Source organism: Condylura cristata, unplaced genomic scaffold (assembly GCF_000260355.1).
Source record: "Condylura cristata isolate star-nosed mole 26May11 unplaced genomic scaffold, ConCri1.0 scaffold00004, whole genome shotgun sequence".
Taxonomy (NCBI): Eukaryota; Metazoa; Chordata; class Mammalia; order Eulipotyphla; family Talpidae; genus Condylura; species Condylura cristata.
Genome location: NW_004567105.1, coordinates 3,127,174 through 3,146,472, shown reverse-complemented (window position 1 = coordinate 3,146,472; position 19,299 = coordinate 3,127,174). Strand labels below are relative to the sequence as shown.

At 51.1% G+C, this 19,299-nt stretch overlaps 2 protein-coding genes across 4 annotated transcripts in view; both read left to right on the top strand.

Moving 5' to 3' along the window:
• Nucleotides 1–1,222: 1,222 nt before the first annotated feature.
• ADSL (adenylosuccinate lyase) lies at nucleotides 1,223–16,768 on the top strand. 3 transcript variants are annotated; one of them, XM_012720557.1, is made up of 14 exons: nucleotides 1,223–1,405; nucleotides 3,500–3,703; nucleotides 5,890–5,934; nucleotides 6,418–6,497; nucleotides 9,343–9,514; nucleotides 9,697–9,743; nucleotides 10,277–10,367; nucleotides 11,070–11,139; nucleotides 11,245–11,392; nucleotides 12,422–12,512; nucleotides 13,138–13,227; nucleotides 13,961–14,137; nucleotides 15,316–15,421; nucleotides 15,520–16,768. In XM_012720557.1, the coding sequence occupies exons 1-13, from the start codon at nucleotides 1,235–1,237 to the stop codon at nucleotides 15,400–15,402; spliced, it is 1,473 nt and encodes a 490-aa protein (XP_012576011.1). In that variant the 5' UTR covers nucleotides 1,223–1,234; the 3' UTR covers nucleotides 15,403–15,421; nucleotides 15,520–16,768. The 3 variants fall into 3 exon arrangements, with proteins under 3 accessions (XP_012576011.1, XP_012576010.1, XP_004675698.2); XM_012720556.1 differs by having other exon boundaries at nucleotides 15,515–16,768; XM_004675641.2 differs by lacking the exon at nucleotides 15,520–16,768 and having other exon boundaries at nucleotides 15,316–15,443.
• Nucleotides 16,769–19,081: 2,313 nt separating this feature from the next.
• Nucleotides 19,082–19,299, top strand: part of SGSM3 (small G protein signaling modulator 3) — a 20,524-nt gene continuing 20,306 nt past the window's right edge. Inside the window, exon 1 of the mRNA XM_012720278.1 lies at nucleotides 19,082–19,182. The gene's annotated coding sequence lies outside the window, so the exon portion shown is untranslated. The remainder of the gene's footprint in view (nucleotides 19,183–19,299) is intronic.

Sequence of the window (19,299 nt, the reverse complement as noted above, 5' to 3'; positions counted from 1 at the left end):
ACCAGGGACGTGGGTGACCAGCATGGGCATGATCTCTGCCCCCACTGCAATCAGTGGGAGTCAGTGTGGGACACTGAGCTCTGGTGAGATGAAAGAGGCTTCTAATTTGCCAGGATCTAGGAAACCCCAGAAGTGGGTCAGGAGGAGACAGGGGTGGTCCAGAGGTTTGGGGGTGGACCTGGAGACCACCAGAAGGGACAGAAAGGTGACAAGTAAAGAAGTTATTGTCGAGGGAGATACTGAGATCATGATTGCTATCAGCGACTGTTAATGTCCCTCCGGAACTGTGGTTGCTAGGAAGGGCAGTTCACCTCTGCAAGAGCCTGGAGTTCAAGCTGTAGCAACTCCCCTGGGAGGCCTCCTGACAGTGAGGAGCTAAGAAACAGGGAGCTGCAGAGTAGCAGAGTACTGGCTACGGCAGCACAAAACAAGGGGCCTGCTCCAGGCCAAGGGGCGTCCCTCTGCCTGCATTTTATCCCCAGGCCTTCCACGGGCCGGCCGTAAGCAACCTACCAGGCCTGTTTTGCCACCTGTAAAGTGGGGTTCATATTAATGACTGGCATTTATTGAGCACTTCGTGCACTGCACCAGGGGCTTTCCCCATACGACCTCGCTCAGTAAGGCCTGAAAACGACTCTGCATCCTCACAAAGGATTAAATGAGATTACTCTTGTAAAGGTCTCAGGGCCGTGCCCGATGCCCAGCAAAGCCCCAGTTAACGTGTTTTCTACTAGCGGAGTGGGACGCCCAGGGCCAGGTTCCCGGCCGGGTGGGAGGTGGCGAGGGGAGCCGCGTTGGTGCGAGCCCGCCCGCGCGCGCCGGGAACGGTCCAGCACCGCGGCGCGAGCCAAGGCCCGCAGTCCTGGCGACGCGGGTGGGAGACCCCTCGGCCAGTCCCTCGGCTTCTCCGAGACTCGGTGCCCTCCTCCCTTAGGGCCCTTTCCGGAACCGCGCTCGGGGCGACCAGTGACGGCTGCAAAATCGAGGGGACAAGACGTCGATGTAACCAATACTCCGGCCTGGGCGGAGAGGGGTCTGACTGGCCCTTCTCTCGGATGGGGAGGCCGGGGCGCGCGGCGGCGGGAGGTCGCTGCGAGCCCGGAGACGCCCCAGTGTGGCCCGGAGCTCGCGCTTGGGACTCCAGGCCCGGGGGGCGGGCCTTGTCCCGGAAGTCCCGCCCCGGAAGTCCCGCGCGGGCTTCCGTGTCCGCCGCTGGCGGAGTCGTGTGTTCGGCATGGCGGCGGCTGGCGAGGGCGCCTGGCGGCCGGCGGACGGCGAGCATGACAGCTACCAGTCGCCGCTCGCCCGCCGCTACGCCAGCGCGGACATGTGCTTCCTGTTCAGCGACAGGTACAAGTTCCGGACCTGGCGGCAGCTCTGGCTGTGGCTCGCGGAGGCGGAGCAGGTAACCGCCCGGGCTGCCGCGGCCCGGGGCGTTCGCGACCCCGGCGCCCGTTCCTGAGGCAGCGTTTCCCGCCCAGCCGTAAAGACCTCGCAGACTAGCTGGGCTGCGCCGCCTGTGGGGGCAGAAACCCCGCTTCGGTGAGAAGCGGGCGCTTTCACCCTGCCGCTCGCGGCGGGCGGGACGTGCCCCGGACTCGGCGCGCCCAGCATGCGTGTCCCCGGGGCCGCTGTTTGTGCCTCACGCACCGCGGTCTGCGCGGGAGGGAAGCGGGCTGGGGGCTCAGGCGCACGCTAGGTGTCTTGTGAGAACTGCGCGGAGGGCGGGTCAGCCCACAGTTGCAGAAATAGCTGCAGAGGGTGGAAGGAAACTGGAGGTGATTTTGAGGGCTCTAAGGTTTCAGAGGAAAATACCACGGAAAGCGGGGGCAGTGCCTTCCAGGTGTCTTTAGCAGACGGGGGACAATCCGAGTGGGTGTCTGGGAGCACCATCCCTTGTGGGTCCAGAATGGAAACTTCGTTCTAGCCCCTTGCCCCCATCGCTGTCTTCAAGAAAATAAAGGAGTGTAACAATCGCCGACATTTCTGTAGCGCCTGGCACTGGTTAAAGACTTTACCTATTAATAGTTCCTTAGGCAGGTTCTATTCCTGTCTCGGGGGTGATGAAATGCGAGCGCTGAGGTTTCATAAACAGGGCTCAGATCAGCACATTAGTAGCTTATTTGCTAATGGTAGATGACATGGTGCCTTGTGGTTTATTATGCTCAATGTTTTGTTCCACTTGATACTTTGTTATGTAGATGAGGCGCTGACCCCCCCAAAGACTTTGCCAGGGTTATTTCAGCTACTGAGTGGCGTGAAGCTGCAGTTGAAATGTAAGGTGGTCCGAATTGGTGTTTCTCTGCCCATCTACACTTGCTTGAAATTCATGCAGTTTTGCTCCCTGCTGGATTTGGGTTGTCCATTACCTCGGGTGTCAACATTAGCCACATCATGTAACATAATGAGTTGGTAGTTTAAACTAAGAAAGAAAACCAACTGTGGGAGTGGGAAGATGAAGCCGGCAGAAAATAAATTTGGCAGGGAGAATGAGTTTCAGGGAGATGCATTGCTTTTGGGGAGAGGAGTAGAAAGTACTTTGGCCCCACTCCCCGCTGATGCTTTGCTGCGGGACGGGTCTGCAGCTGTTAGGAGGAAAGCTCCTGGGCGAGACCCCACTGGTGGCTACTGAACACTTGAAATGTGACTTGTGCGACTGAAGAACTGAAGTTTTAACTTTAATCACATCTGACTAGTAGCGCAGCTGCGGACAAGACGGGTGTAAGATGCAGGATCTTCCTCGGCATCAGGCCTTGGGGTTTTCAGGGGAGGGTTGAAAAAACTCACCAGTCTGTGTTTCCCGCTTGGCATCTGATCTCTACTAGCCTGTTTTCCCATGGAAGAAGGTAGGAAGTGCTTCATGCCACCACCCCCTGAAGCTTTGCTATTATTCCTTTCTCATCAATATTTCCTAGAATTGATTTCATTTGGACTGAATTTGCTAGACATGATATGTTGGCAAAACTACTTACAGCATTCCTTATTTTGGTTTCTCTGAGTAAGCTCCCCCTCTCCCCATGACCAAACAAATCTGTGGCCTGGGTTCCACACTTCGGACATTAGGAGCTTGGTACTGAGGAAGCAGTAAATACAACTCAGCTCTCCTCTTACATGAAGGACCCATTCTCGGGGGGAGAGGGGCAGGCTCATTAATTTAGTAAGTCAGGCCAAGGAGATGGTGATGCACAGGGTGAGTATTTCCCATTGAGATTAAGAAGGACCTCTGAGAAGATGGTATTTGGGCCCAGAGACCAGAATGTGTAGGGCATAGGGACAGAGGGAACAAAAATCAGAACTGCTTTGTTACATACGTGTCTTGAACTTTCATGTATATGATTCTTTGAGAAAAACACCCCTGTGTATTTTCAATGTGGTTACCCCATGTTAATGTAAGACTTGGGAGGTAAGGCATCAATGCTGACATGACCATATTTTTCTTGGTATCAGTTCAAATAATTGCACACCCGAAGTTACTTGATTTCATTTGCTCGTTCTGCAGACATTGGGATTGCCTATAACAGATGAGCAAATCCAGGAAATGAAGTCAAATCTGGACAACATCGACTTCAAGGTGGCAGCTGAGGAAGAGAAGCAGTTACGGCATGACGTGATGGCACATGTACACACTTTTGGCCGCTGCTGTCCAAAAGCTGCGGGTATCATTCACCTTGGCGCCACCTCTTGCTATGTCGGAGACAATACGGTACGAGCTGTTTTGTTTCTGTGTAGGCCGCAGTCTTTACGTGCTACACATTTTGTCTGATTTTGTTGTTTCAGGAACTCCATGGATCTTTTAGAGTTGGGGGTCTCTCAGTGCTCATGAATTTTCTGCTTTTGACATGTTTCTAGTCTCAACTCTGAGACACTAAGTGACCTCCAAATAGTACCTATGCTTTGATACGCTGGACAGAAGTCACCACTGTGACCTTTTAGTTAGTGAGGTAATTTTCCTTCCAAGTCCTTTGTAACTGTTTGCTATGACTTCTGAAAAGAAACAAAGGATTATATCTTAATTCCTTTTTTTTTTTTTTAAGATTTATTTATTTCTCTGTAGAAGGACTAAGCTGTAGGCCAAAGGTGGGGGTGGAGGTGTGAGTGGATACACTGGAGACAGAATGGGGAACAGAACAGGCATATCCATTGAAACATACTGCTGAGGGGAGCAGAGGCAAGGTGGCCTGAGAGGTCTGCTGCGCCATAGTGGGTCAGCCCTAGCCCTGTGGTGGAATTGAACTCAGGCATCACAATGATAGCACCGAGACTTACCTCAGCCACCAAGCGGTCCCTGCATTATAATTTTCTCTCTCTTTTTTTTTTAAGGATTTATGTATACATAGAAGACAGAGTAGGGAGCAGAGCAGGCGAATCCACTGAGATACACTGCTAGGGGAGCAGAGGGCAAGACAGGAGCGGCCTGCTGAGCTATGTGGGTCACTCCCTGGCCGGGGATCCAACTCATGCTGCAGTGGCTGTGGACAGCCTCATAGTACCAAGATTTACCCCCTTGCACCACCAGGGTGGACCCACACTATAATACTTAAATGAAACTATCATTGTCAAACATGTCTTGGAGTCAGACGTGGAAAAGTAACAGCGAGCATTTTCTAAGCAATGATAGATGCTTCACACTGTTAGGAGCCCTTTGTATATATTCATTCATCAAAACACCATGAAAAATAGATGCTGTTAGCTCCATCTTTAGGCAGTGTGATTGAATAATTCACATTCACTTGAAAGCTTATACAATAAAGCTTACTCACTGACATGCACAGCTCTGAGCGTTCTGGTTAAGTTACGCATTCGTTCAGCCTGACCATACGGAAGTTTAAGGCACATCCCTCACCTATACTCTTCTTGCAGTGTATGATCGCTCTCCACTCCTGCTTCCAGTTGCAAACATCCACTGACCTGCTTCTTGTCTCTGTGGTATAGCCGATCCTGGAAATTTTATATAAATGGAATGAATATATAGTCTTGAGGACAGGCTTCCTTATCCCAGTTGCTGCCGTTGAGATTTAAAAAAAAGGTTGAAGAACTTGCCCAAGATTATACTGTTAGAAAGAATACAAACCCAAATAGAAAAGACCCAAAGCTGTGCTCCTAATCATAAGTAATTGTTTCTTTCAAAGAGTACCTAGGGTATAGGTGGGCACAACAATCAGTCTCAGACAAGCATGTATTCGGAGTTTCCTGCAATATTTTTTACCCTCAAGATCAGCTTTAGGTTTCCTTAACTTTGTTCCGGTTCATGACTTTTTTGTGACAGATTTTATTAAAGGGAGAAGAAACTACTTCCTGGTACCCTAGGGGTTAAAGCTCAGTTCTGTCACCTGCAGTCTGAGTTTAATCCCTGGCCAGGAAGCTGACTTACCGACATGGCGCAGCAGACCTCTCCTGTCTCCCTGCTGCTCCCCTCAGCAGTGTATCTCAGTTAATCTGCCTGTTCTGCTCCCCACTCTGTCTCTAGTGAATCCTTTCACCCCTCACACTGCTGCCCTGTACCCCAGTTCTTTTATGCATAAATAAATCTTTTTTTTAAAAAAAGTGGGGAGGGCAGTGAGGAAACTAATGGGATGTTCCATATGGGAGCTTCTCAGAGACCCAAACATTCCTTTCTGGGAAGATGTCCGCTTGACCTGGACATCTTGGCTGGTTTAAGATGAGCGTCTGCTTGTCGTTTTCCAGTATTTGGGCTCCACATAAGTTGGGCTTTGTGACTGTAAAGATGGGTCCCTCGTAGGGGTGCTGTGCTCTTCTGGGAGTGTCAGCATCTTCAGGTTCTCGTCGTAAGCTTGGCCACTCGCTGAGAGACAGTTGTGAGTTCCAAAAGTGCTGTGTGGTATGTCTGGGCAAAGCTGATTAATGTAAGACTTGCATTTTCTCTTGTAGGACCTCATTATTCTTAGAAATGCATCCAACCTGCTTTTGCCAAAGGTAAGGAGTGGGCAGAAGTTCCCTAGATTCTCCTACAGAGGATAGGCCCCACTTAGGTGTTAACTAACATTGTAAGTCTAGATAGGAATATTGTCTCAGGTGAGCAATCTAATATCTGTAGAACTGAGTGACTTTCCTTGAGTTAAATCACTTTTCAGTGAGTGCACAGCCTTCTACGGGAAGTGCGTACAGTCAGCAGCATGTCATTGAAACATGTGGGCCAGATTTATGAGTCTGTCCTATTTGTCTGCATGAGTACGTCAGTGGTCTTAAAATTGTGCAGAAAAGTGACTTTTAAGGAAGCCATATCAATTTTTGTTGAACTCTTTAAGACACTTCAGGACAAGTGAAAAAATGGGGCGTCTGCCTTCTGTGCTGGCGGTCTGCTTGTCTATAGTGTGTAGCAGTTTAGTTTCTGACCGTGTAATGAGCTCACCCTAAATTCAGTCCCTCTGCCTTTCCGCCACATGGCCTCTGCTGCAGCTCGCCAGAGTCATTGCTCGACTCACTGACTTTGCCAAGGAACATGCCGGTCTTCCCACCTTGGGGTTCACGCATTTCCAGTAAGTGATCGCTTCGTGGGCATCGGGCTTGTTTGTGTGCATCTGCTCACGTTATTCTTTCGGCTCCTTCTCCTTTACAGAAACTTTAGGTGAACTGCCAAAATGCAGGTTTAGCAGCCGACTTGGGATGTCTCTGAGGATTAAACCTATTCGTCTACTTTGAAAGTGGTACTTGTGAGAATGAATCTAATTCAGCAGATCGTCCAATAATATAACTTTGTTCAACCTTCTTTTGTTAAAATGTTGATGGACCCAAAAATAAGATTTCTGGGCCACGCAACTGTGTGAAGTTTGCACATTCTCCCCTATGTTGGTGGTTCTCTCTGGGTACCTGTGTCCTCCCATGTCCCAGAGATGTGCAGTGAGCTTCCTTGGCTCGGAGGGTGCAGGGGGTGCGTGGTGCTCCTTGAGAGCACCTGTCCAGGGCCGCCTGGCCCTGAGCTGCGGCTCTCAACTGGAGTAAGCAAGCTGGATATGAATGAGTGCAAGTTAGTATCTAACAAAACACGTGTTGGGTCTTTAATCAGAAGTTAAGTGCTGTTTTTGTGACCAAAGAAGTAAGCCTTAACTCTTGTTTGTTTAAATCAGTCAACATGTGAGATTAGTATTGTCACATGTGTCACCTAAGTTGCAGTTTCTAAGCATGTTAGAATGTCAGGTGAGGACTTCCTGTAGTTTATTTGGGACTCTTACCAAGTCCTCATACTCCTTGACTTAGTAATTCCAAGGATCTAACCCAAAGAAGTAACCCAAATTGTGGGAAAAGTCTTGTGCAAAGATAGACTGACTGTGTGTATGATAGTAAGTGTCCAACAGCGAGAGAACAACTACAGCGGTATGCGTAGCAGTTGGCGAGATGTGCAGCCGCGGAAATGACGAATACAAGATTGGTGTGGAAACAGGCACAGGGAGGGAGGTGAATACACATCGTCAAAGATCAGATCAGAAGAAGGACACCCAGACAGGAAATACTGACTGTGCAGCTTTCTGAGATATTAGGGTAGTGAAGCATTCTCCCTGCTTTCTGTGTGTTTTTGCTTTTTAAAGTGTGCGACTGTTTTCAGAATTTCTGAATAGAGACCCTTCGAGGCTGATGGTGTCATTTCGGGGCAGCTCCCCACAGGCTCCTGGCTGGTGGCGCTCTAGTATCTGCTTATGTTCTGATGGACTGTTGATAATGTTGACAAGGAGGCCTTCTCTAACTTAGCAGAGCCTGTAGAACTTACTTGCTTAAAGCCGGGGCCCACCTTTATTGGTAGCAGAAACCCGTAGTCGCCATCGGGTGAAGGCTTGGCCGTCGCTTGCGGGGTGTTCGGTTTGGCTGTTGCAGACTTCACCGTGTGTGCTGCCACCTGGCGCCCTGCGGCAGCTCCTCTCTGCCTGCTCTGTTGGCATGTGCCCGGCCATGTGGGCACTCCTGCGTTGCCGGGACAGCTTCGTGAGGGACGTCTGCTGCCTCAGCCGGTGTTAGGAACAAGAAGAAACAGCTGTAGGAGATAATTCCCAGGCCGTGCAGTTCATCCTTGTCAGTATTCACTTCAGAATATTTCCATCGCCCCCCGAAACACCCCGTGCCACGTCACTTCACTCCTACTCCCCCATTCCTTAGCTCCTGGCAACAACTGCTGCATTTTCTGTCTAGGCGTTGCCTCTTCTAGATATTTCACTTAAAATAGAATCATACAGTATTTGTTCTCTTGTGACGGACTTCTTCACTCAGCAGAATTTTCCAGTGTTCAGTATTGGTGAAGCTGAGGCTTCATTTCCTTTTATGGCCGAGTAGTCTCCCATTAGGCGGATACACACATCTTGTGTGTCCTTTCCTCAAAGGTAGGCATTTGCATTCGCACTGTTCTGCGTTATGCTGCTGTGGACTGGTGCATCTTTTTGCATGTGCTGATAGTCTGGATAGGAGCTAACGAGGGCACCACATGGGCCTAAGTTGGGCTTTGCTGTGCCGTTTAGACAGTGCTGGTGGTGTCTCCTGGTGTCATTAGCCACGTAGGAGGGGACTTCGTCTGGGATGGGCCAGGCCGCCTTGAGGGGTCTGCCACGCTGCTGTGCTTCGGTGTGGTTTATCCAGCCTGCAGTGGGTCCATCTAGACCGGCTTGTGGAGACAAGGCTGCCACTGCCATTGAGTCCTTCGGCCACCTGTGTTCTGGCGTGGCTGGCCCCTCATCGGAAGCAGGATCCTTACAAAGGCTTCTTTCACTGTCAGCCTCCAGTGTTCTCTGCTGTTCACCCTTGTCTTATTTTTTCTGTGACCTTTTAAAAATCAGTGCCTGTCCTGCTTATTGACCTGTTGACGCTGCAACGCAGGCTCCTTTGAGCAAGGGCCTTGTCTGTCAGTTGTTTTTCCCTTACCAGAAATACATTCCGTACTTGGCATGTATTTGTCACATGCGTATTTGTTGTTTGAGGTCAAACAAGACATGATCCCTGCCCTAGTATTGCCTCTTTGTTCTTTTTCGATTGAGGTATGATTGACAGTTCCTTAGTTTCAGGTGCATGACTTAGTGATTCAGTCTTTGTCGACTGACACCTAAGACCCCGTGGTGCATCTTCTTGACATCTGCCACCATCCGAGTGGCAAAGTTTTTTTCGTATGTTGATATTTTAAGGTCTCTTATCAACTTGCAAGCACACAGGTCAGTCTTACTGACTGTAGTCACCTTGCTGTACGTGACATCCCTGGGACTCGTCTTACAACTAGAAGCTTACATCTGGTAGCCACTTCAACCCATGTGACAGTCCCGTACCCACCGTGGCAGGTGGAAGACACAGCGGAATGCCCCAGGGTGCGCCCTCGGTGTGAGGCTCCCGTGTTCTCTGGGTTGCTTTCAGGCCTGCTCAGTTGACCACAGTCGGTAAGCGCTGCTGCCTTTGGATCCAGGACCTTTGCATGGATCTCCGGAACCTGAAGCGTGTCCAGGACGATCTGTGCTTCCGAGGAGTGAAGGGCACCACTGGCACTCAGGCCAGCTTCCTGCAGCTCTTTGAAGGAGACCACCAGAAGGTATTCTGAAAGCTAGGCCAGCTGAGCTGCCCCGCTGGTGGGTGCTGCCCGTGCTTGTGAGTCCTCAGGCTGGGCTGGGTCTTTGGACCACAGGAAGCGGGTGGAAACCTGGGCAGGGTGAAACTTCATGGTGTGCTCAAGCTAGATGCCAGGTTTCTATAGGGATGTCTTTTCTTTCCAAGGTAGAGCAGCTTGACAAGATGGTGACAGAAAAAGCAGGATTTAAGAGGTAGGTGACTGAGAAAGGTGTTGGTCTCCTGAGGGCGTGACGAAATGGGTGTGTTCCTTATACCTCTAGTTTAGGACTTCGTTGTTTTAGCTTTTTCTTCCTTCCCTCTGGCCTGAGTTTTCTTATTGTCTGGATTCTATTTTGTTAGAATCCACAAGGAAAAATGAAGCAACTTATTTCTGAATTTTTACACTGGCTTGTTGGTGCTGTTTTGATTCCTTCACCAAAAGCCCCCAGTGGGCTGGTTTAAGTGAGTTTCCATTGAGGGCCTTTAGGTCCCATAGTGGCTGCTGCTTCCAGCTACTTCCATCAAGCTGTGGCGGAGGTAGGTGCCCTGGACCATGTGTACCTTCAGGTCAGGACAGCTATCAGGCTGGGGAAGGAGGTTGAAAAATAGCTGTTCAGCCGCTGGTCATTTCACGCCTCTTAGCTCAGTGTGACTGGTCAACCTGTACAGCCAAGTTTTGCTTAGTCTGTTTTGTTCTTGTTTGACCATCTTTTGAAATACTTAAGACTCCTCTATTTATTTCCAGAGCTTTTATCATCACAGGGCAGACCTACACACGAAAAGTGGATATTGAGGTGCTGTTAGCACTCGCCAGCTTGGGGGCATCTGTGCACAAGGTGAGTAAAGCAGCTTGGGACAGGGACAAGGGCTTTGCACAGCCCAGATCAGCTCAGATTTGCTTAGTCTGCTCTCTCAAGGGATGTCACATCAGTCTTAACAATTTGGGACCCATAAAAAGTCTCCGTGCTACCACCGCTGCAGCCTGGTTCTGTCTGCACCAGGGAGCTGACCCACATGGCACAGCACACCTCTCCTGTCTCCCTTCCATTCCCCACTGTGTCTCTGATTGAATCCTCTCATCCCCCACCCCAGCACCCACACCTACTTTACCAGTGTTTGAAGATTTATTTATTTATGCATACGAGAACTGGGGTGTAGGCCAGAAATACAGGGGGATGAGAGGATTCACCAGACAGAGTGGGGAGCAGGACAGGCAGATCCACTGAAATGCACTGCTGAGGGCAGCAGCGGGGGGACAGGAGGGTCTGCTGCGCCGTGTAGGTCCCTCCCTGTCCGGGGATCAGACTCCTGCTGCAGTGGCTAGATAGCTTCATAGTGCTGAGACTTTAACACTTTATGCCCCTAGGGTGGACCCCTGAATTTGTCAATCTGCTCTTCAGGAGCCAAGAGATGCCTGAGTAGGATGCTGTCCGGGAGCAGTGGGGGATCTTCAGCCCAGCATCAGCTCAAGCCCTGCCCCAGGCTGCCATGTGCCACAGTGTGCCAGTGGACTGACACTGTACTGTGCTTCCCCCCAGATTTGCAGTGACATCCGACTCCTTGCACACCTCAAAGAGATGGAGGAACCCTTTGAAAAACAGCAGATTGGTGAGTATGGTATACAGTCAAGCAGCCTGGAGATTCTGGGAGGCGGGGTGTGAGTAGCTTGCCCGGCGCACTTGCCGGCATCTGAAGCGCCCCACTTCTGCGCAGGCTCCAGCGCCATGGCGTACAAGCGGAACCCTATGCGCGCCGAGCGGTGCTGCAGCCTGGCCCGGCACCTCATCACGCTCGCCATGAACCCGCTGCAGACAGCCGCTGTGCAGTGGTTGGAACGCACCCTGGATGATAGTGCGAACCGGTCAGTGGAGTAGGGGCGCACAGTGCGCGCAGGGCTTTCTGGGAAAGCAGCGAGGAGTGCTGGAGGACTGGTGACATCGAGAGCAGGCAGTGCTCTGAGACTTACTGGCTGCGGGCGCTTTCCAAGACGTTTAAACAAAAGTGGGAGTTTGAATAAAGGCCCAAATGGAAGAGAAAGGACAGCTGAGGAGGGTGACTAGCAAATGGGTAGCACTGGGGGATGGAGTGTGTCTTGGTCAGAGATGAGCCGGGGTGTTACTCAGGTCGCGGCCGGTTCCTGTGGTGTCCTGGCACAGTTCAAAGGGACCGCCCACTTCGGGGTATCTTGCACATGTGTGTACAGCAGATCCACCTTGCCTGGTTTGCCCGGGGCTTCTTGAATGGAAAAGGACACATAGTTAAAGATTGCTCTGTGGAGTCTGTGCATAACCCAGAGTTCATCTGTGGAAATACAACCTCTGAACTCACTCAAAAGTTGGCCATGGATGAGCATGGCTTTTAGGGTGCGATCTAATCCGCTGCGGCTGCTGACGCGCCCTACCGGGCTTTGGAGAGTCAGTTGTAAGGCGACACAGATTTGGTCAGACAGTGGGGAGGCCGCCCTGAATAGCTGTGACCACGGTGCCCTGCAAATAAGGGGGAGATATGTGGTTGTAAACTTAGCAGCAGGCTGACTTTGGTCACCTGGAGTCGCTGATCAGTTGCCAGGCCACCGTTGAGTCAGGGGCTCCTGGAGGGGAGCAGATTTGAGTGGAATTCATTGAGTTTTGCAGTAGCTGTGGGTCCACTAGGTGGAGCTCTTGATTTGGCTATGTGATCTGGCTATTGGGCAAAAGCTGTGGACTGGATAGAGGTGGTAGGTTCGGGGGTCCTCGGGATATTGGGGTAGTTGAAGATGTGAGATGGAAAGAAGTTGCCCAAGAAATACCGGCCTAAGAAGCTGGTAGGGCAGCTTTCTGGAACACAGCTTGCATTTCACTGGCATTGTTATTTGTTTAAAAGGATAACAATGTGGTTGTTTGCTTTCTAGACGGATCAGTTTGGCTGAGGCCTTTCTCACTGCAGATGCTGTACTGAATACACTGCAAAATATTTCTGAAGGATTGGTGATCTACCCCAAAGTAAGAGCCTCTCAGTTAATAGGCAAATAGCCATTTGGAATGTGGGGTGACTTTTTCCTGCCCTGGAGTGAGTATGTTGGGGGAACTCTTTCCTGGTCCAGTGGAGCTTTCCAACATGAGCTCATTTTTCAGGTCGACATAAGCCCTCACAAACTGACTCGCTCTGACATTCACAGGCACATCTGAGAGGAACGCTTCGGCTGACTTCTGGCCATAGGGCAGTGTCCACTTGCCGTTCTGTGCTGCCAGGGCAGGTGGCTCATGTCCGTCCTGTGCTTGGATTTTGAGGCGGGGCCCTAAAGTTGAGCCAACTTGAGGTTTTAGGATTCACTCTGATGAAGTGATTTTTTTCTTTTTTTTATAATAGCTTATCTTTACATATTTTTGTGCATTTTTCCATCTCAATTGCAATCCCCTTGGGTTTCCCATCTAATGAAGTAATTTTTTAAAACTTAAGTAATTGGTCCTTTTTAAATGAAGATAATATGCTGAATTAGAAAACTGGAAAACAAAGTGTGGAGTGAATGCTCCGTCCCACTTTCTTCATGAATATGGATCCTGGCCCGGGCTGGCCGCCTCCTTTGTGTGTGAGTTTGTAACTTTTCTTGGCCCTTCCTCCTTCTAGGTGATTGAGCGGCGCATTCGACAAGAACTGCCTTTCATGGCCACGGAGAACATCATCATGGCCATGGTGAAGGCCGGGGGCAACCGCCAGGTTGGTGACACGCATGCCCTAAAAGCTAGGGCCCTCCCTGGGGGCGCAGTGGGTTAAAGCACTGCACTGAGAAACTAAAGCCACTTCCGCATGAGTTCGATCCCTGCCTGCCCTGGAGGTGACCACATGGCGTGGCAGACCTCTCCTGACCCACCTGCTGCTTCCCTCAGCAGTGTACTTCATCGATCTGCCTGTTCTGCTTCCCGCTCTGTCTCTGGTGAATCCTCTCACCCTCCGCATCTCTGGCCTGTACCCTAGTTCTGTATGAATAAGTAAATAAATCTTTAAAAAAAAAAAAAAGCTAGGTTGAGTGCCCCATCACCTGCCCCTGCCTCCTGAAGAAGAATGGGTGAAGAGCAGGCCCCTTTACTCTTGTACTGCTTCAGAGCACTGAGCTTATTCTGCCACAGAACAGACTGGTGATTGTGGTGAGCTTGGTTAGTAGGAGTGAATCACTCGCTGTAGGGAAGGCCCCCTCTCAGTGAAGGGATTGGGCCTGACTTCCCATAGGAAGCAGCAGGACGTCAACGGCACACGGTGGCAGGTGGCCTTGGGGGCACCGGTGCAAGGTGGGCTTCTGCATCACACCATCCTGGGAGGTGGTCAGAGAGGCAGCGTCTTGCTGGACTCTGACTTGGAGAGGAACCACCTCAGCCTGCAGGGGTGCAAACGCGGGTGTGGAGTGCTGTGTGACCTGTTGGTGGCTAACCAACACCCCCTTGCTGTCTTCCAGGATTGCCATGAGAAAATTAGAGTGCTTTCCCAGCAGGCAGCTGCTGTGGTCAAGCAGGAAGGGGGTGACAATGACCTCATCAAGCGCATCCAGGCCGATGCCTACTTTAGTCCCATTCACTCCCAGTTGGACCGTTTACTGGACCCATCCTCCTTCACCGGCCGTGCACCCCAGCAGGTAGGCGTCAGAGCCCGGATCTTTGGTCTTGCTCTCCTGCACTGCTGGGCTGTGCAGTCTGGAACCTCACTGTGTCCACCTTCTAGGAGGGTGATGGGGGTGGGGTGTCTTAGAGTCCAGAACCGCTTGGCAGCTAAAATGTAGGGGCCTGGATTATTTTGAGCTGCCCAAAATATTTCCTCCATGGGTTTCTCTGAATTATCTTTGGGTTGAAAGCACATGGTATGTGAGGCAAAGACTATGCTTTACCATCAGGCAGATCTGGGTCACTCCTGACTGGCATTTACCAGATGAGAGGACATCTCCTGTCCGGCCACTGTGTTAATTGAGGGCCTGATGTAGTGTTGGTGCAGAGAGTGTTCAGAACTGTCCTTTTCCTCTTGGCTCTTTGGCAACTCCAAGCGTTAGTTCAGAAGCATCAGGTGCAGACTGGGTGTTCTGTCTGTGTTCAGGCGCTGTTTCAGTTCTGAAGCTTGGGATGGGTGGGTAATCCTTGTCTGCAGGGAGCTCAGCGCTTAGTGGTAGAGACTTACAAATAGGTCATTATAAGGCCAAGCAGCACCTGCAGGAATTGAGACACGCACAAATCGTGGGATCACAAAGCCGGAAACAGCCCCAAAATAGTACAAATTGGGAGAGCACAGCAGACTTCCTGGGGGACGTGAAGTCAAAGCTGAATCTGAGGGACAAGTAGGAGTCAGCCTGGAAACGCCAGGCTGAGAGGAGATATTAGATTCAGTACGAGAGACGTCCCAGTCGTCAGAGTTGCTGGAGAGTGAAGTGCCCTAGAAATCATTGGACTTCGAGTTGAAGGCACTTTTCCGTTTATATTCAGTTTGGTCTGGGGTTTTGTATTTGAAAGATGTGAAGTGGGGAGACCAGTGGGAAGGCAGGCGTGTGTGGGTGAGGCCTTGGAGCCAGTGTGGTGGGTGCTCAGACAGGAGAGGCCGGGGGCTACTTAGGTGGTTTGGAGCTGAATAAGAATGAGGAGGAAGTGGTGATGGCTTTCAGGTGGGATTCACTGAGAACAGGTTGGGCTGGGAGGAAGACTTGCATGTGGGTGGAGGTGGGTGGCTGCTCCTTGGGTGGAAAGCAGCTAAGTGGTCTGAGTGGTTGGAAAGAATACCCAAGTTTTCGTCTTAACTTTTCTTTCTGGTATTTCCTCTCCTCTTTGGCAGGTACAGAGATTCTTAGAAGAGGAGGTCTATCCCCTGTTAAAACCATATGAAAGTGTGATGAAGGTGAAAGCAGAATTATGTCTGTAGAGCCGGAAGAGAATTAAACGTAAATTCCTTGTTAACTTTTATCAGCGAGTGGTAAAAGTGTTAACTTAGTGCCTTACTTTATGTCAAGGTTTTTTTTTTTTTACATTAAAAGGACAGGTTTACCAGGGGCAGACACCTGCACAGACAGATGGGCAGGAGAGCGGCCACTTGTCTTGCAAAGAGAAGAAGGTTTGTGAAAAGACACCTCAAGAAGTCTCACCTTGAATTCATTCAGTGCTCTTCTCTCTCCATGGCACGCTCACCTGTCGGGGTTTACAACGGAACTAAACTGCACTGTGATTGGACTCTGCATTTAAGCAGCAGCGCAAATCCACATAGTAGACATGCAGGTGACTTTCAGGGCCTCTTTCCAGCTAGGCTGGACCTTTTCGTGCATCCACTTCCTTGTGAAGTCCTCGGCAACCTCCTGGTCTTCGGAGGGTGGATTGGGTGCGGGTCTAGGGAAATGACCGGGGCTCAGAATGCTTGGAGGCTTCTATTCATTATTCTTGCTAGAGTAAGTAGTGAGGTAGCTGAGGTACAACAAATCCTTTCTGAGAATCAACCTTAGCAGCTCACGTTGTCTGCGCAACGCAGCTGACCTTTCAGTGAGGCTTGTCTAGCTTGGAAATGCTGATTGGGTATATTGGTTATGTCAGGACATTCACGAGCAGGCCAGCTGTATCCAAAGCCATGTGGGACATGGGTTAACGCCCACGGCCTGCCAGGGGAGAGCTGGTGCCCCCCTGCCAGTACTGCCCTTCACGGCCTCCATCTGTAAACCTTTTCCTCTTAGGTGAAAATGAAGAAAATTTGTTTTATCAGTTTTGCAGGTGATACAAAATTAAGATAACTTGTCGGCAACTTTTGTAAAATTAAAATTCATCTAACCTAAGTAAATGGAAGTGATGTAGTCCAAAAAAAGAAAAACTCAAATATAGAGAAGTTAATTTAAACTCAGATGAGTCAGAGATGGTTGCCAAGAAGGTAAGATAGTTCTGAGTGTTTAGTGGTGGTGTAATGTCGAGAAAAGCCACCAGGCCCTCCACTGCACCTGTCCTGACCTCATCGGGTCAGGTTCACAGATTCCAAGGGTGGTTTTTTGAGTGACCATCTAGGAGACTGGTGGGAGGCTAGAGGCCTGCCTGCAGGTGTCTGGGTTTCCAGCCAGGAATGAGCTAACCTTACATTGCCGGGGGCCTGGGCACTGGGAGCTGTAACACTGGGAAAATGACCACTCTCCAAGGCTTCAACCCTTAATAAGGCAGCTGACTTGAAAGTTAAAAGCTTATCCTGGGCCCTCCCTGGTGGTGCTTCAGGTTGGAGTGCTGCACTGCCAAGCTAAGCCAAGCCTTGGCCGCTTCACTGTGAGTTCGATGCCCAGCTGGGGAGGTGACCCACATGGCCAGCAGACCTCTCCTGTCTCATCCACTGCCCCCTCAGCAGTGTATTTTGTCCATCTGCCTGTTACGCTCCGCACTCTGTTTCTGGTGAATCCTCTGGCTGCCCCTGCACCTCTGGTCTGTACCCCAGTTCTGTATGCACAAATAAATAGAATATTTTTAAAAAGTTAAAGGTTTTGCCCATAGTTGCTTAAGTAAGTTGCTTATTTCCTGTCAAGATGAAAAAGGTAAAGTACTAACTTCACGCTTAAAAAGCTTCATTTCTTCATGATAGCCTCGAGGAAAGAAGTATGACATTTTGGGGTTCACCAGGCTTCAGACTTGACCAAATACATCGTCCAGTTCCCTGCTTTGTGTTGTCTGTATAGCCAGCAGAGCTGCCCCGGCACTGGCCTTGCAGTTTGGGCAGCAGGAGTAAGGACCGGCTCTTCTGTCGTGGGACAGGCGTTTCCACATTCGAACACATTCTTTAAGCTCCACTGAGAAAAGGTGCTCGAGCCAGCTCTCATCGCTTCTGGTGATCATGCCTTCGATCCGCCCTAGGCCCCTCCTCCCTCCCGCTGCTGAGGGGCTAAGTTACTCTTAATACTCTGGCCCCATCCACCGCAGGGGGCATGAATCACCTGCAAGCTTTCCTGGGAGGTGTTTAAGAATCAGCCGTTCTAGAATCAGCCGTTCTTCTTTTGCCCTTTGTTTGGTGGAGGCTGTACGATAAGTGGAAATCCTGCACAGCGTTTGCTGGCAGAGCTCCACGGGGTTGTGCACCGTTGCTTGAAAATCACTACCTACCCCCTGGCCTCACGACCTGTGCGCCAGTGTTCACGGACATGTTCTACTGGAGTAGGGAGGGCTGGAAGCTGTATCTGGTCCTTACTCCCTAGTAAATCTGTAGGGAAAGTTGGTCTTTAAAAAGGAAATGCTAATGGTTCGCTGCAAAAAGCTAAGGCACCCATGCTGAATTAGCAACAGCTTACAACTCAAACTTTTCCCATGAGAATAATACAGCACTTCTAAGTTGCGAGAGAAAAAAAGGATACCACACTAAAAGGGCAGGAATTTATTATCCTTTGCCTTGGAAAAGAAAAGAATTTGGAAGAATCTGGCCTCGGTGCAAAGAAAAGTGAATGTTGCCACAAAAAGTTTATTTTTTTTTTAAGATTATGCATACAAGAACGGGGTTACAGGCCAGATGTGGAGGGGGTGAGAGGATTCACCAGAACCAGAGTGTGGAGCAGAACAGACAGATTCACTGAAATACACTGCCGAGGAGAGAATCCCTGGCTGGGGATTTAAGTTGCGCTGAAGAGGCTGCTAGTGGCTCTCAGTGCTGTGCTTTAACCACTTGAGTCACCAGGGAGGGCCAGGTTCATACTTGTTTGCCTAGGTCCCCGGTAAAATGTAATTACAATTCAATCTGCTTTCAGCACAGTAGTATATCCATAATGTAAAGGGCTGGGTGAGGTGAGGGGTGTAGCTCCGCCCTCCCAACCCCCCCATGGTCACCGTGAGCTAGGCCTGGTTAACAGACAGCACTGAAAGGAAGTGGTTATCTCCCTGGCGTCCTGGGTGTATGGAGCCGTAGTACTATTGCAGCTTTCTGAGAGGTGTCGAACACATTTTCAAGCCAGGCCCGGAATCCAATGGGGAGTGAGGAGGGCCTGCCACCAGCCTGGTAGCTTCCACGCTCCTCTTTTCTGTGCTTCAATGTTTTTGGGAACTGGCCAGTTCGTGGACGATCGTGAGTTGGCCCACTGCTGCACAGGAGAGCACCTCGGGCACAGCCTGGAGTGTGTGGCTCCTCGGCTTTGAGGGCTTTCGAGTTGTGCACAGGTGGATTCGGCTGACCCAGGACCGGTCCTGTGCGCCCACTGAGAGGGGCTTGACAACTGTGAATCCTCTCGTCACGTCGTCGACGGGGTCCTGGAAACACTGCAGCACTGGCAGTGTTCTCGACACACAGCCTGAGGACCCCCGTGTTCGGAAAGAGCACCATGGCGGGCTGCGCCTTTGCAGAGCGCTGGGGTGACTCCTCCACGCTCACCGCTGGTCCACCCGGTATTGCCCGAGCCCCTCGGCTGCAGTATATGTGCGAGGCCCGAAAACAGGCTTCGAATGCCGTGGGAGCCTGGCTGCCCCAGACCAGTGTGGTGGGCCGGGCCCCGCGCTCCAGCTGGTGCTCCCAGAGTGCTTCGCGGCAGCCGCGGCCCCTAAAAACTACAGCTCCCAGAGTGCCCCGCGGCAGCCGCGCTGGCCAGGCGTGTGCGCGGTGGCGCCGCTGAACGCTGACGGACCGAGCCGCTGAGGGAGCCGGAGTTGGCACCGTAGCGGCGGCGGGGCAGCTGGACCTCCCCTCCCGGCCACTCAGCCCGCGCGGCAGGTGAGTGCCGGGACTCGCGGGGTCCACAGGCCCCGAGGCCAGCCGTGCCCCTTCGGCGAGCGCCCCCGCGGACCGGCTGACGGGAGGGACCGCGGGGGAGAAGCGCCCGCGGGGAGC